General features: G+C 33.5%; 1 protein-coding gene across 1 annotated transcript in view; it reads right to left on the bottom strand.

The window, feature by feature from the left end:
* LOC126886691 (muscle M-line assembly protein unc-89) overlaps positions 1-16,645 on the bottom strand; it is a 554,873-nt gene that overhangs the window by 334,153 nt on the left and 204,075 nt on the right. The window contains exon 2 of the mRNA XM_050653685.1: positions 6,196-6,376. Coding sequence (XP_050509642.1) covers positions 6,196-6,376 — 181 coding nt within the window. The remainder of the gene's footprint in view (positions 1-6,195; positions 6,377-16,645) is intronic.

Here is a 16,645-nt window from a genome sequence, read left to right as displayed (position 1 = left end):
GTTCTCCAAAAGTTTAGCTTTATTTCTCAGAATATTTTTAACGTGGTATTCCGAACTCATTACTACCTTTATCATTCTGGGAAAACGTTGGTTTGCTTTGCCGACTCTATAGAAAGTGATTTGCTTTTCCTGACAGCCAACAGTTTCCAAGACAAGGTTAATCTTATTTGCGTCGTCATCTTTTCTGCGTTGTGCATCCCCAGAGGAAGATTCTGGAACACCTCTGAATAGAACATTCTTAGCACGTGTCATGCGATCTACAGCTTCGTTTGCAATATTATCAGTGAATTCGGTGGACTTAAATAAATCAATTTGGCTGAGCTTATTATTTAACTCTGTTAATTTATTTTCAAAATCATTTATTCTCGTATGAATATCCATTTTAAAGTTCAGCAGAAGATCTTTTATTTCCGAAATATTAGAAATATTTGAGCTGCAGGAATTACATAGGATACTTAATCCGCGAATTTTTTGTCGAGTTACGCGATCGTCGGGAGAAAGGTCCGTGCATGTAATATGCATTAAGTTCCCTTAATTTTCCTAACTAGCGTGTTTATTGGGTTGAATTTGTCTTTCTGTGGTTTCGGTTTCATGTCAGCTAATATATTTTTATGTTTGAACAATTTTTTTTTTCTTTATTTTGGACCTTGGTAGGGGGGGGGGATTTCCTCATTTTCCCTCCCCGTAGATCCGCAACTGGCCAGAGGGTATCTTTAACATCTGTTTTATCGGGAACGTGCGTTGTCGTGAATACTGTTTGCAAGCATATATTATGTATACTAGACATATAAACATGTAAATATTACTTTCAGTACTGTTTATTTTGCCGCATACTGTATTTATAAGTTGTCTTAAGGCACGTATCCACTACGTTTGTGCCCGCACTCGGCGCTCACCCTCGGTGATCCAATCGGTGAAGGTTTATATGTAGAGGAGCGCATGCCGTACCCATTGGAGCAGTTACACGGAGCACGGAGCACCAACGTAATAGATACGTGCCTTTATAAACATAAGTGGTAACACAGTAATAAAAACGCTAAAAATTGTACAATATACTTTATGCAGTTCACTGACATGTACAGTGACAATAACCAATATTTGCTATATATAATACTCAAGTTCCTAGAAATTAAAATTGCTTAAGTCTTTTATCACGAACATTGCAACTAATTGCAAAACAACGTATGTTTACACGGAGTTCTAGTGATTAGCACAAAAGAAACATCCTTAACTAAATATACCTACATCCATGTGTTCCGATTTTGTTTGTGGAGTAAATTCTTGGATCAACATCTGTATATATGTATTATCAACGATAAATGCCTATCGACTGTATATTATTTACAATATAATTCAACCATGCAATTGTTAACAAATTCAATCGTCCAATTTCAATTAAGTAACGAAATATAGTTCGGATTTTTCAATGCCAATACATTATTTAATTATAAAATGTTAAACATGATTTTTATTCGGAGAAGAAAACGAACACGAAAGCATTGCGAGAAATCGGCAAAAAATACGAAATAATAAGCACAATAACAATAAAAAAGTTACAATATTCAGGACATGTAATGAGATGACTGGGAAGAGCGAGGCCTGAATATTGACGGTAGAAGATTAACAAATTTGAAATTCTCAGACGACATAGTTTTATTCTCTGACAACCTCAAGGAGATATGTACAATGCTACATGAATTTCAGTTAGTGTGTGCCAGTGTAGGTCTTAAAATAAACATCTCCAAAACAAAATTCATGACAAACCTAATACCTAGCGGAAATATTAATACTGGAGACAACGAAGTAGAGCTAGTGGAAAATACATATACCTTGGACACGAAATAAAGATCATAAGAGACAACCAAACATGCGAACTACGAAGAAGAATAAACCTAGCATGGGCAGCTTATGGAAAACTCAAAGACATCTTTAAAAGCGATATACCAATTGCTTTAAAACGTAAAACATTTGACCAATGTGTGTTGCCTGTGATGACTTACGACGCCTAAACTTTGACATTGACAGCTACAACTTCTAAAATAGCTCAGAGAAAAATGGAAAGGTCAATGCTGAGTATATCGCTTCGTGACCGAGTTAGAAATGAAGACTTAAGACGAAGAACAGGAGTTACTGATGTAATTTCCCGAATTGCGACCCTGAAATGGAACTGGGTCGGACACGTCGCCCGAATCAGTGATGGGAGGTGGACAAAGAGATTACTTGAGTGGAGGGCGAGATTAGACAAAAGAAGTAGAGGAAGACTACCTACTCGTTGGACTGACGATCTCAAGAAAATGTCGAGAAATTGGATGCAAAGTGCTCGAAATAGAGCACAATGGACAAAAATGAGGGAGGCCTATGTCCAGCAGTGGATGCAAAGGGCTGGATGATGATGATGAATGAGATGACAGCGATTTAAAATTCTAAAACTGATAATGATAACACATGGAAAGATAAGAAGACGAAGGAGTATAGGAAGAAGGTGAGTGTCATGGTTGAAAAATTTAAGGGACTGGTTTAAATGCAGTCCCATACAACTCTTCAGAGCAGCGATAGATAGATAGATAGTAATAATGATATCCAACATCCTGAGTAGAAGACGAGACTCAAAGAAGAAGTTCTTTATTGAGTTTACCGGGTTGGTGTTAACAAGTTTTAACGGTGTAAAACTCTTAGAACGTCACTTTTGGACCATTGGTAAGCTCCATTATGTTTTAGAACATTTAATTAATACATTCATTTGAGTTATATTGATGGTTAATCGTAAAATTGAGTGCGATTCGCATGGGGTACCCTCCCGAGAATTATTTGCTCCACCTTTTAAGTTCTTCTTGTAAAGGGATAGTTATTCAAAATGGCGCCCAACCTGTGAGGTTGTGTACACACCTATCTGGCGCCCAAAGGATGGTTACAAGGTGATATGTGAAATTTGTATATGAAACAAACAAAGTTACACAAACGACTAAATAGAAATTTTTCCAAAAAAAAAAAATTGGCAAATTTAACAGAACAGAGAAGTATATAAATCAGTAAAAAAATTACTAAAATGAATGAGATATCAGAGTAAGATCAAAAATAAATGCTATGAATACGTAATTTGAAGACAATGGAAGAACAAGAAAAAGTAAACTACTACATGAACCAAAACTAACTCAATATAGAAACCAATTGCTACAATTTTTCTCAGAAAAATAAAAACGTTACGAAAAGCTTGAATGGCTAGCTCAAAAAGAAAAGAGGAAGTAAGTAAGTAGTTTCGATTTTTAAGTAAACATAAAAATATCAATCATACTTAAGCAGGTGATAATTCAATCAAAATTTGGCACGATCAGCTGCAAACGATAAAACGATTCATTGAGCAATCCATGGAATACAACAGACCTCTGGTATTAGTGTTTATACATTTCCATAAAGCGTTTGACATGGAGAGCTACATAGCGTACTAAAGCATTAAATGAAAGTCGCATTGATAGTCGCTATATGATATTTGTAGACATGCAACAAACGTAATAAAGTTACACGAAAACAGTAACAGTAAAGAGGTGTTAGGCAGGGTGACAAAAGATCGCCAAAGCTTTTTATAATTGCCCTAGAACGTGATTTTAAAACCCTCTATTGGGATCATAAAGGGATAAGTGTCGACAGAGAAAGACTGGAAAGAATAGACCCCTATTCCCATTTAAAAAAATCATCGATTACGTCATCACACTTCAGATGGATGACGTCACTTCACTAGTATGATATATATGCCAAAAAATCCTAATTTAAAAATAAAAATTGACGTGTTCGGGATTTTTTCTTAAAGTCGTCGGCTTACGAAATAACGAATTTATTCCTTTCATTTGCAACACACTTACGTTAAAATCAAGTAATACTCTGGGCTAATTAGAAAAATTCATGGAAAAGTTATTTGCCAGCAATGTTATTGCTGGAATCGAATTATAAGATCCTATATATTAATAATATATGTATGCAAAGTCCGTTGATAGTGTGCTACTTTTTTTATAAACAAAATGGCGCCAACAAATCGTATTTTTTTCAAATATTGCTCTATAACTCCGAAGATTTTAACTTTACAACAAAAACACCCAAATAAAAATTCACCGCAATTAAATTCTGCATAGAGATATGTTTTCCCGATTTGCTCCGACGATAATTTTCCTCGGAAAATGAGGGTTTTCCCAACAAAATCTCTAATTTTCAAATAAAGTTTTAGGTAAGTAATTATTAATCAATAATTAAATAACTTAGTGACATCAAAGATTTCTTGGTATAGATTGTAATTCCAGAAGCCGGTGAAAATTAAACGAATATTTTAGCAACAATTCAATTGTTAATTAACAATTTACGATCGCAATAATAACCAAAATAATCATGATACATTGATCAAACTTATAAAGATTATAAAGATGAGATGCTTATTTAATATTATATCGAAAAAATATAAATTTTTCGTTTTTTTGTAAAAATATAAATTCTTCGTTATAATAAGCTGGTCTAATTAATAAAGTACAAAGAAAGGTTATTTATAAGCAATTTTATTGCTGTAATCGAATATTATGATCCTATATATTAATAATATAGGTATGCAAAGTCCGCGGATAGTGTGCTACTTTTTTTGTTAACAAAATGGCGCCCACAAATCGTGTTTTTTTTTCAATTATTGGTCTATAACTCCGAAAATTTTAACTTAACACCAAAAACGCTCAAATAAAAATTCACCCCAATTTAATTCTACATAAAAGCATGTTCTTCCCGATTTGTTCCGTACGAAAATTTTCCTCGGAAAATGTGAGTTTTCCCAACAAAATCTCGAATTTTCAAATATATTTTTTCGCCAATTAATTATTTATCAATAATTAAATAGCTTGGTGAAATAAAAGCTTCCTTGGTATAGATTATAACTGCAGAAGCCGGTGAAAATTAAACGAATATTTTAGCAACAATTCAATTGTTAATTAACAATTTACAGTCGCAATAACAAACAAAATAATCATGAGACATTAATCAAACTTAGAAAGATTATAAAGATGTGATGCCTATTTAATATTTTACCGACAAAACATGAATTTTTCATTTTTTTGCATAATCTTTAAATGGTAAAAAAATAGTTATAAACAAATTAACATTTCTCAGAAATTGTTTATTATATTATAATTTTAAAAAAATACTTAAAATGTATATTTCAAAGGTCTTGAAAATGAATGCTATAAAAATTTTTTCCAACCATTTGCAAAAAAGTTATGAAACAGAAAAGTAAACATACTTTTACTCCGTTGTTTATAATTTTTTTTTAATTGTTTCAAAGCTTAAAAGTGAGTTTATGGTACAAACTAATTATGTACTCTCAAAAAATATCAAACATTAGTTCAATGGTTATGTTTTAATGAAAGATTAAAAATGTTTTGTTTTGTAATTTTTAGCGCGAAAGTAGGCTTGATACAGAGCCGGAGATGTTCACTCGAAGCGACTGACACGCTTTAAACTCGCGCGAGTTGTGTATGTGGACGGGTATAAGGTATAATACATAATACATAGCTAGGGTACTGTATTAGTCTACTTTCGCGCGTGTAAATTACAAAAAAAATATTTATAATCTTTAATTAAAATATAACCATTAAACTAATAATCGATATTTTCTGTAAGTAATTAGCTTGTACTTTAAACTCACTTTTACGCTTTGAAATAATTAAAAAAAATTATAAGCAACGTAGTAATCGTATGTTTACTTTGCTGTTTCATAACTTTTTTGCAAATGGTTGGAAAAAGTTAATTTGTTTATAACTATTTTTTTTAAATATAAGGTGTTTTTGGTGTAAAGTTAAAATGTTCGGAGTTATGGAGCAAAAATTGAAAAAAACACGATTTGGGGGCGCCATTTTGTTAACAAAAAAGAAGCACACTATCTGCGGACTTTGCATACCTATATTATTAATATATGTAATCATAAGCTTCTATTCCAGCAATAAAATTATTGGTAAATAACTTTTCCAAAAAATGGCCTATTCTCCGATAATCAGCCCAGACTATAACTGTTGTTATTCCCGATTTTATAAAAGACTAAAAATTTAATCAAAATTGGTTGTTTATAGAATTTAAAAAAATGATATCTTTCTAAGATTCATAAAACAACATTGTATGTTATCCAATATCCCCATTAAAAATAAAAAGGAATCAAAAGAAAATAAAACTCACTTGTAATTGGCATCGAGAGGAACATGTCCTATAGCGACATTGTCGTGCGTCTGCTTATTGTTCTTGGCCCAATAATATGTTAGAGTGTCTCTGGAGGGTTGAGGTGGAAACCTGCACTCTAAAGTCACGTCTTCCCCTTCCCTCGTGTCTCTGCTGCTATCTTCCGACACAGCCCAAGTCACTGAAACAATAAGACAAATAAAATAAGCATAAAGGGAAAATGCATTTTCAATTCAATATTGATGCTGATGCATCGACTATTAGACTTCAAAACGAATAAAGGAATGTTTTACTGTGTGTGTAGATATATATAGTCCATTTACTCACGGTTTTTTCTGTAAATTTTAAAGAACCGATTGGATTGACATGAAAGGGCCCCGCACAAACCCTGTGTCCACTAGGTCCCTGTGGATTTCGTTCATACTTTGGGAAAATACTATATGAAGCATCCTGATAAAAGTTCTCATGGGCACAACTCAATCGTATGAAGGATTTTCAAGATATAGAGGTACAAACTCGGAAAATTATAAGATTTACTGGGTATTCCAATTGCAACATGTAGAAATTTGGATCAAGGAAAAGTACTAGTAGTCTAGGATTTTTTCCTGGCTATCCAATGGCGACCTTTACTTTGACCTTGACCTTCAACGGACGTCATCTTCTAGAGTTTCGAGGGTTTTCGGCATTCAATTGATATAAACAGATTACTCATGGGTTTTTGGGATCGCTAAACACGAATATGCCATCAGAATTGACCTCTGGAGGACATAGTGGCCAGGGCTACTGCAAGGGATGTCATCTTCTAGAGTTTAGATGGTTTTCGGCATTTAATTGATGCAAATAAATTACTGGAGGGTTTTTGAGGTCGCTAAACACGAATACGCCACCAACTCCCGGAGCACCTGGTTTCCAAGGTCAATGAAAGGCGCTCCTGGAGTTTCGAGGGTCTTTGGTACTACATTAATGCAAACGGATTAGTTATAGGTTTTTGGGGTTGCTGAATACGAATACGTGATCAGCATAGACACAAGAGCACCTGGTGCCTAAGACAGGTTATCTTCTGGAGTTAAAAACCTAAGAGTAATCCATTTGATTCCTCCATTTCATTCTTCCGAAATTCCAGAAGGTAACCTGTCTTAGGCACCAGGAGCTCCTGTGTCTGTGCTGATCACGTATTCGTGTTCATCAACCACAAAAACCTATAACTAATGCGTTTGCATTAATGTAGAACCAAAAATCCTCGAAACTCCAGCAGCCCCTTTCATTGACCTTGGAAACCAGGTGCTCCGGGAGTCGGTTCGGGTTGCATATTCGTGTTTAGAGACCTCAAAAAACTCACCAGTAACTCATTTGCAATTAAATGCCGAAAACCATCGAAACTCTAGAAGATGACGTCCCTTACAGTGGCCCTGGTCACCACGTCCTCTGGAGGTTAATTCTGATGGCATATTCGTGTTTAGCGATCCCAAAAACCCATGAGTAATCTGTTTATATCAATTTAATGCCAAAAACCCTCGAAACTCTAAAAGATGACGTCCGTTGAAGGTCAAGGTCAAAGTAAAGGTAGCCATTGGATAGCCAGTAAAAAATTCTAGACTACTAGTACTTTTCCTTGATCCAAACTTCTACATGTTGCCAGATAACCAGTAACTCAGGGAATTGGAATACCCAGTAAATCTTATCATTTTCCGAGTTTGTGCCTCTATATCTTGAAAATCCTTTACGATTGAGTTGTGCCCATGAGAACTTTTTATCAGGATGCTTCAGAGTATTTTCTCAAAGTATGAACGAAATCCACTGGAACCTAATTTCCATAAGGTTTGTGCGGGGTACTTTGGCATACACATAGCTAACATGTCGAAGAAAACAAATGATATTGTTCGGATGTGTGCTTTAGTTCAAAATAAATCCGGAATTGGATAAACGTGACTAATCCTAAGCAACTTTTGTTCTATAGAGTTTTTTCAATTAATCAATACTTTTCGAGTTATTTGCGAGTGAATGTTCATTGTTCAACAAAAAAAAACAGTTTTTAGACGGGTTTTCGAAAATAACTCAAAAAGTAAGTATTTATCCTTAGCAAAAATATAGATTATGAAAAAGTGAAAAAATGGTGTATGCGAAGTCTACAGACCGAGTAGAGGCGGAGTTGTAGCTAATGAAAAATAGGTTCTTATTCGTCAAATTCCAAATCGAATATTTCAACGTGAAACAACCAAAAAACTGAAGCACTTTGTGGGGAAAATTCATTACAACTTTTTTAAAGTGTTTAAAAAAGCTTTATTTCTGCTTTTTTTTTTAATTTCTAGCATAAAAAATAAGCAAGTTACGCTCAAAATAAAGTTGCTCACTTTTTTTTGGTAAAAAACTTGTGAAAAACACTCCTTAATTTGCATCCCAAATGAAATTAATCGTTACCGCTTCACTAGTTGCTTTACTGGTGTATGTACCATTTATAAGATCTGTAAGTTTCATTGAAAAGATCTGTAGTTGAAAGGGCTTGAACGAGTCACTAATCACGAATGTATGCAAATTTTGAACAGCCATATTTTAACCAATTTTTGTCTTACAGAAAATCAAAAAAATCCAAAATATTCAGAAAAACAAAACATACATCTTTTTCAAAATTAAAAATAAAAAAAATATTTTAAAATTATTTTTTTTAAATAAGCTCTTCGAACCGATGAAACTTACAGGTCATATAAATAATACATAAGTAAAGCAACTTGTGAAGCGGTAACGATTAATTTCATTTGAGATGCTAATTAGAGGGTGATTTTCCCGATTTTTTTTTTTACCAGAAAAAGGGACCAACATTATTTTGAGCGTAACTTGTTTACTTTTGATGCTAGAAACTAAAAAAAAAACAAAAATAAAGCTTTTTTCATACACTTTAATAAGATGTAGTGAGTTTTCCCCAAAAGTGCTTTATTTTTTGGTTATTTCACGTTGAAATATTCGATTTTGAATTTGACGAATATGAAACTATAGTTCATATTCGTCAAATAAGCCTCATACATACACAATTTTTTTTCACTTTTTTATAAGCTATATTTTTTCTAGGAATGTTTTTTCGATAAAGTACTTAATTTCTGGGTTATTTGTGAAAAACGTTTAAAAACGTGTTTTTTTTTGTCGAACAATGAACATATTCACTCACAATTAGTAAGCTCGAAAAGTACTGACTTGGTAAAAGTACGCTATAGAAGAAAAGATGCTTAGAATTAGTCAGTTTCTCCACTTCCGGACTTATTTTGAACGTATATTTTTTCACCCCCGAGAAGGGGTGAAAAGTCACCCCCAGGGCAAAAACATACATCGGCCCAATATAACTTTTTTCAAATTTAACTTTTGTGTATGCCAAATTTCATGTCAATCCAAACGGTTCTTTAAAGTTTGGAGGTTTTGCAATATTTTACCGTGAGTGAATGGACTAATAATGAGAGTGAAATAATTTGAATGACGGAGTTTTTCCTTTAAATATACGTCCTTAGGGATTTCTATTGACGTATTTATTACATGACATTAATTACGAATATAAGACGATTTAATTCAGAACAGTCTTATAAATTGAGAGATCTCTCCTCTTTGCTTCGAATATTGTCTAATGTTCTGTTTAAAGGCTTATTGTTTGGGCGAGCAAGACTATATTAAAATATGTTTTGTTGAAATACTACACTCACATACAAAAATATTGCATATTTTATTTATTGTCTGTTTTTCTCCTTTAAAATGTGATTTGTATTACTTCACATTAGTACGTTCTTTAAAGATAAAATATTGCAAAACCTCTAAATTTTTAAAGAACCGCTTGGATTGACATGAAATTTGGCATACACATAGCTAACAAGTCAAAGAAAAAACAATGATATGGTGCCGATGTGTGCTTTTGCCCTAGGGGTGAGTGTCACCCCCTTTTGGGGTGGAAAAATATATGTTCGAAATAAGTCCGAAAATGGATAAAATGACTAATTCTAAGCAACTTTTGTTCTAAAGTTTTTTCACGAAGTTAATACTTTTCGAGTTATTTGCGAGTTAATATGTTAATTTTTCTACAAAATAACCACGTTTTCAGACGGTTTTTCGCAAATAACTCAAAAAGTAAGTATTCGGTTGAAAAAAAAATTCGTATTAAAAATATGGCACGTAAAAAAGTGAAAAAACATGGTGTTTCTATTAGGTCACTATACCTAGTAGAAGCAGAGTTATGGCTAATGAAAAATAGGTTCATATTCGTCAAATTCCAAATCGAATATTTTAACGTGCCATAACCAAAAAACGAAGCACTTTTTTGGGGAAAACTCATTTTAACTTTTTTAAAGTGTTTAATAAATGCTTATTTTTGTTAAAAAAAAAAAATAATTTTAGCATCAAAGGTAAACAAGTTACGCTCAAAATAAAGTTGGTCCCTTCTTTTGGTAGGAAATCGGGAAAATCACCCCCAATTAGCATTTCAAATGAACTTAATTGTTACCACTTCACAAGTTTTTTAATCGCATATGTAATGATCATATGATCTGTAAGTTTCATCGGTTCAAAGTCCTTATTTTTGAAAGAGCTGTAGTTAAAAGGGCTTGAACGAGTCACTTATCACGAGTGTATGCAAATTTAGACACACCGAATATTAACCAGTTTTTGTCTTAAAGAAAAACAAAAAAATACAAAACATTCAAAAAAAAAGTAAAGTCGACCTTTTTTATTGTTTAAGATTTTTATTTAGTATCTCTAACAATTTTTAAGTTATTTTGAAAAAAAAAACATTTTTTTCAAAATTAAAATTTTTAAAAATTTTACTTCAAAACCAAATTTTTTCAAAAATAAGCACTGTGTATCGATGAAACTTACAGATCATATATACACAATATAAGTAAAGTAACTTGTGAAGCGGTAACGATTAATTTCATTTAAATTGCTAATTGAGGGTGATCTTTCTGATTTTTTTTTGCCAAAACAGAAGGCACCAACTTTATTTTGAGCGTAACTTGCTTACATTTGATGCTATGTTTAATTTTAATATAAGTATAACTTCTTACGTGCGTACAAAGTACACACACATTCTTTTTTGAATACAGCTTGTATAATATTTGTAAATTGCTAAATCTCCTGGGTAGATAACTTAAGCTTTTTGCTTATGAATTATTTTGTATTTTATACAAAAATCGTTACTTATTGTGTTACCCTGTTGAATAACCACCGGATCAAAAAATTTGATCGCCGTAGACGAAAATTATAAAGCCCCTCAAAAAGCAAGTATACGTGCGTAGTAATCTTCTATAAAAAAAGTATGAATACAAATTGCACATTTTTCTACTTTTTATAGCCCAATTTAAAACATCTCCGGTAGCAGAAAAACGTTGAACAAAAAAACGCTCATGTTGGAATTATGTTCACATCATCAACTATTCAAATTTGAAGTATAAATGTGTTCTCCAAGTGAGATATCGCATTTCTTTTTTTATTTCTTATTTTTTTTTTAGAGTTTTTCATATAAACAAAAACGATAAAAGTATTGCGGCTAAGTCTCTTCTTTGTACAACATGTGTGCATCTAGGCCTGTCTCTCGAAAGGGAAGATATTTCTGCTTTAAATAGACTACATTATGCAAGGGGAGCATGGAACTATCTGACTGACAAACATCGAAATGCTTTTAGATAAAATAGATCTGTTTGGTGCATTAACTGTTGGTATAATTTTTGCCGAGCATAATATTGAAACCGTCCATATATTGGTGCATATAAATGTGGGCCAACCAGGGCCGGTTATACCGAGATTTCGTTTTAGTGAGAACGGTATATTAAAAGTAAAGTCAAAGGACACCGCACACATCTTATGGAAAATATAATGTCATTCAAATGAAATAAAGTTTACATGAATAGATTGGTCTCGAAATTACAATCATTTCATATCATTGCACCAACTTTGAATTTTGAATAATGGCGGCGTAAATTGATATAAATAAAGGCTGATTTATGTTAGGACGGTGCGTGCACGATAGGTGCCGTAAACAGTAGAAAGCGCACGTTGCAGCACGTCCCCGGAGTCGCCCCGTTCCGTTGTATGATAAACCAGCCAATGCTCCGTAAGACAGCCGTCCACGTCCCCGTCCTAACATAAATCAGCCTTAAATCTAAAATCAAATGGGATTGTACGTGACTCACTGTTGAGTTTGAGCTTAATAAATAAATAAACAAATTATTCTATACTTTTGGATTTTAAAGAATTAATAGCTTTGATCGCGCTGTACATCCTGGGTATACCCAGAGGGAGAACGCCTGCGCATTTCAAAATCGAGCGTTCACGGAGTTCAAATCTTTCCCTCTGAACACCCTCTGGATTTTTAATTCGGTGTTCGCGCAGTACAGAAAAAAGATCCTGAACGTGTCCGGGAAACGCTCTCGACGTTCGAGGATTTTGTTTCGGATTTTAAGTTCGCACAGGCGCACAAAATATTTGGGAAGAATTTCTTGACATTCTGTTCTTACTCCTTCCAATTCTTAACCTAAAATATTGTTTTCTTAAACAACTTGTAGATGTAGATTCTGGTTTTTAAAGTTTTAAAATTATGTAAATTATTTATTATTATAAATTATTTAACCCTACGTTAGGCGCGTCGTTATTGCTGACAAGCTTAGGCGCGTGGTCTACGATCGTAGACCAATAGTTTTTTGTCGTATAATACCGGATTTTGGCAGAATTAACAAATTAGTGGTTAATAACATGTTTATTTATGTTCGCACTTTGATATTAGATATGTTTTGTTCCTTGGCTTTTCTCATTTTGACAGTGGTAAAATTAAAAACCAAGTCATGATTTTTTGGGTCTTTATTCGCAAGTTAATGAAAATGGTCACAAAATTGAGTAAAAAACACAAATTATTTTTTATCTTTGAACTTATAGAATGACCAATAGGGATAAATAATAAAGAATAGAACTAAAAAGTAAAAAAAGAACAAAACTATTAAATGGTCAAAGTGGCACAATTTTAGTCCGTCAAACATTCAGTGCAAATATCCCCAAAATGATCCTTGAATGCAAATGTGTCACATCTTTGGCATGTCCTTATTGTTGACATATTGCAAATTCATGCACAAATACAACTTCGTCCCACGTAATTTGTTGGAATATTAGGGGAAGGGGGTACGACTTCTTGAACTCCGAGCAGTACGCGAGCTCGTCGTCTAAGTTCTCTTAGCAGGAAAGGCATAGTTGATCCCTATTCAATTTGCTGTTTGATTAGTTCCCATGCTAAGTTTTCAATGAAGTCGCTTCTTGAAACATTTTCATTTATGTTATTAGCTTTATATACACAGCAGGCTACATATTAGCTTTAAATATACAACTAAAAACTGGAACGCGCTTAGTCGCGTGATCTACGGTTGTAGACCAGTGCTCTTTGAATAATGGTAAAAAAATAATGCAAACAGATCGGTGGCGTTTAGCAAACTGAAGAGTAAGTTGGAAGTATTAGTGACAGCTACTAAGCGGGATGGGGGCGTATGTGCAGTTTTATGCAATTGGCGACCACTTAAAGGAGAGTGGTCTACGATTGTAGACCACGCGCCTAACGGAGGGTTAAATATCATTTAAATATTCTTCAAACAAATTTTAATATTTTTTATATTAAAGCTTTTTTAGTTGTGTTTGTCAATGTTTTCCATTAGTATGTTTATAAATAAGTAGGTACCTTTTCTAGTATTATTTTCATTCGATATTCGATAATTATCTATTACGGTAGTATGTATGTATTACAATAAATTGTACTCTGTTTTTACTTAATTTCTTCTATCTAGATGAGCTTATAAGTACCTACATATTCTTGTGGTTTATTTTTCAGTTTAATTTATGAGTTAAATTAGTCTCTTATTGAATATAATGAAACATAAACAACACATCAAACTTATTCTGAAACTATTTCTTGTGTCCTGTTATAAATATTTCATTATTTTTGTGGTGTAATAAACCACAAGACAATGCCACAACCTATCAAATTCAATACATATAATATCAAAATTGGAAATGATTGCTTTACTAAATTATTCCTTCCTTGAGATAATGTTCAACCCCCAGGAAGTTAAAGGTAATTTTTATATCTAAATATCAAGCTGCCATTTCCAAGTGATACATAACATTCTTTTACTCTCTACAAAAATGTATGCCGGATTTCGGCGTGGAAATACCAAATTATCGAAATAATGTGGAAATAATAAAGAAAGACTCTAATCAAATTTCTAACTTCTAACAAAGGCATTGATGAATAGAAAGTTAATCGACGAAAGACGAAGTAGTTTTCAATCCTAATAGTAAATTATTAATATTGAAAATATTAAAAATATTACTAAAAGATTTTTAAATTGAAAACTTATTGGTACACTTTCCTGGTGACACCTCCAAGACTTCTACAATTTGCAAGTAAAATGGATGCTGCAGATCAGATGGCGCTAGCCACCTACTATCATCACTTCAGTTGCAATGGGTGGGAAAACCTCTCGATACGAATCAGTTAAAATATGGAGAACAGTGCCTACGTTCCTTCCGATGAAGGCTCCAATAAGAGCCGAAAATCGCGATTCAAGGGACTGGACTGCACTCCGTATTCTAATTGAAAAGTAAGATTGTTTTGCCTTCGCATTGCAACTGAATAAAAGTGGTATACATTTTTATTTTATAGACGTATTACTCCGTACAGTAACTAGGTGCATTTTTCCGTTGGAACTTTACCAGCTGCAGACGGGGGATGTGAATTGCATAGTGTAGAATTCCTTCCCTCTCGTCTTCACTGCAGCATCCATTTGACTTGCAAATTGTAGAAGTCTTGGAGGTGTCACCAGGAAAGTGTAATAAGTTTTCAATTTAAAAATCTTTTAGTAATATTTTTAATATTTTCAATATTAATAATTTACTATGTATTAGGATTGAAAGCTACTTCGTCTTTCACTGCCAGATGGCGCTAGCCACCTACTATCATCACTTCAGTTGCAATGGGTGGGAAAACCTCTCGATACGAATCAGTTAAAATATGGAGAACAGTGCCTACGTTCCTTCCGATGAAGGCTCCAATAAGAGCCGAAAATCGCGATTCAAGGGACTGGACTGCACTCCGTATTCTAATTGAAAAGTAAGATTGTTTTGCCTTCGCATTGCAACTGAATAAAAGTGGTATACATTTTTATTTTTTAGAAAGTTATCCTTTGCCTGTTACTTTTATTCTCTTTCTCTTTGTTGACATACAAATTTGTTGCATTTGCATTTCTTTTGACATTGATTTCGAAATAAGAAAGGGACAACAAAAGGCTTTCTTCTCTAACCTTAATGTATGCAACCCGTCATTACATTACGAATCCGAAAATTGTTCGCGGAGCGAAAAATCCTGAGCATGTCCAGGATAAGTTTACGTTGACGCCTGCGCATTGGAAACTAATCCCGAACTTACTGTGAATACGTTCGATTTGTACAGCGCGAACACTGCTAATTTAGATAAAATGTAAATTAATATGTACTCCATAGGTATAATTTATAATTTTTTCGTACAGCAGGAATATACAATATTCCTGCAAAAGAAATTGCAGTTTAATCATGGAAATGCATGTATTATGCGAGCTCATAAATTAGTAAACGATATGTAGTGGCAAAATAATTAATTTTATTCATTTTAAGTATTTCTCTTTTAACCCGCGAAGATGGGGAGGTTTTCTTCAGAAGGGGTTATTCCTCAATAATCGAAATGCGCGTATTTTAAGAGTTTATTCTTAGAATTTAAACACTATACCAATTACACTATACACTATACCAGGGGTTCCTAAACTGGGTGGCGCGCCCCCCTGGGGGGCGTGAGGACATATCAGGGGGGGGGGGGCGCGAGACAAGTTGAACATTAAATTAAATTTAGTTATTATTCTAGAATTCAAAATAAACCGCTTGTTAAACTGTGTCTGGTAACGCAGAGTAAGCAAAAGTTATCTCAAATACTTTATCTCTTTTTGAAAATACTGTGAAACGCCGCATTGATTATATGACCGAAGACATACAAAAACAGGTAGCTGATGCAGTAAAATAATCGCCATTTTTTGCTATTCAGCTAGACGAGAGTACTGACATAGCACAATGTTATCAGTTAATTGTTTATGTTCGGTATATTCAAAACGAAAGAATGAAAGACGAGCTACTCTTGGAGACTACTCTGTAGAGAAATTATTCAAATTTCTCTACAGTAGAGCCAATCTCAGAAGAAACACGCTTCAAGGACATTTTTATGAAGGATCAAGTTTTGAAAATCCAAATATCAAACCACTTGGAGAGCATAATTGAAGAGTTCCAGAAATACTTCCCAAACATTTGTGACAATTTTATTTACAGAATGTCAACTGATCCATTCCATGTCAACATAGACTCCCTGCCTGAATCACTTCAAGAAGATGCTTTGCAAATAAATCCAAATGATTTTTTGCATGAT

The sequence above is a fragment of the Diabrotica virgifera genome, chromosome 6, assembly GCF_917563875.1.
Source record: "Diabrotica virgifera virgifera chromosome 6, PGI_DIABVI_V3a".
Lineage (NCBI taxonomy): Eukaryota > Metazoa > Arthropoda > Insecta > Coleoptera > Chrysomelidae > Diabrotica > Diabrotica virgifera.
Note: the sequence above shows the minus strand (reverse complement) of the source record. Positions and strands in the feature narration are given on the sequence as shown.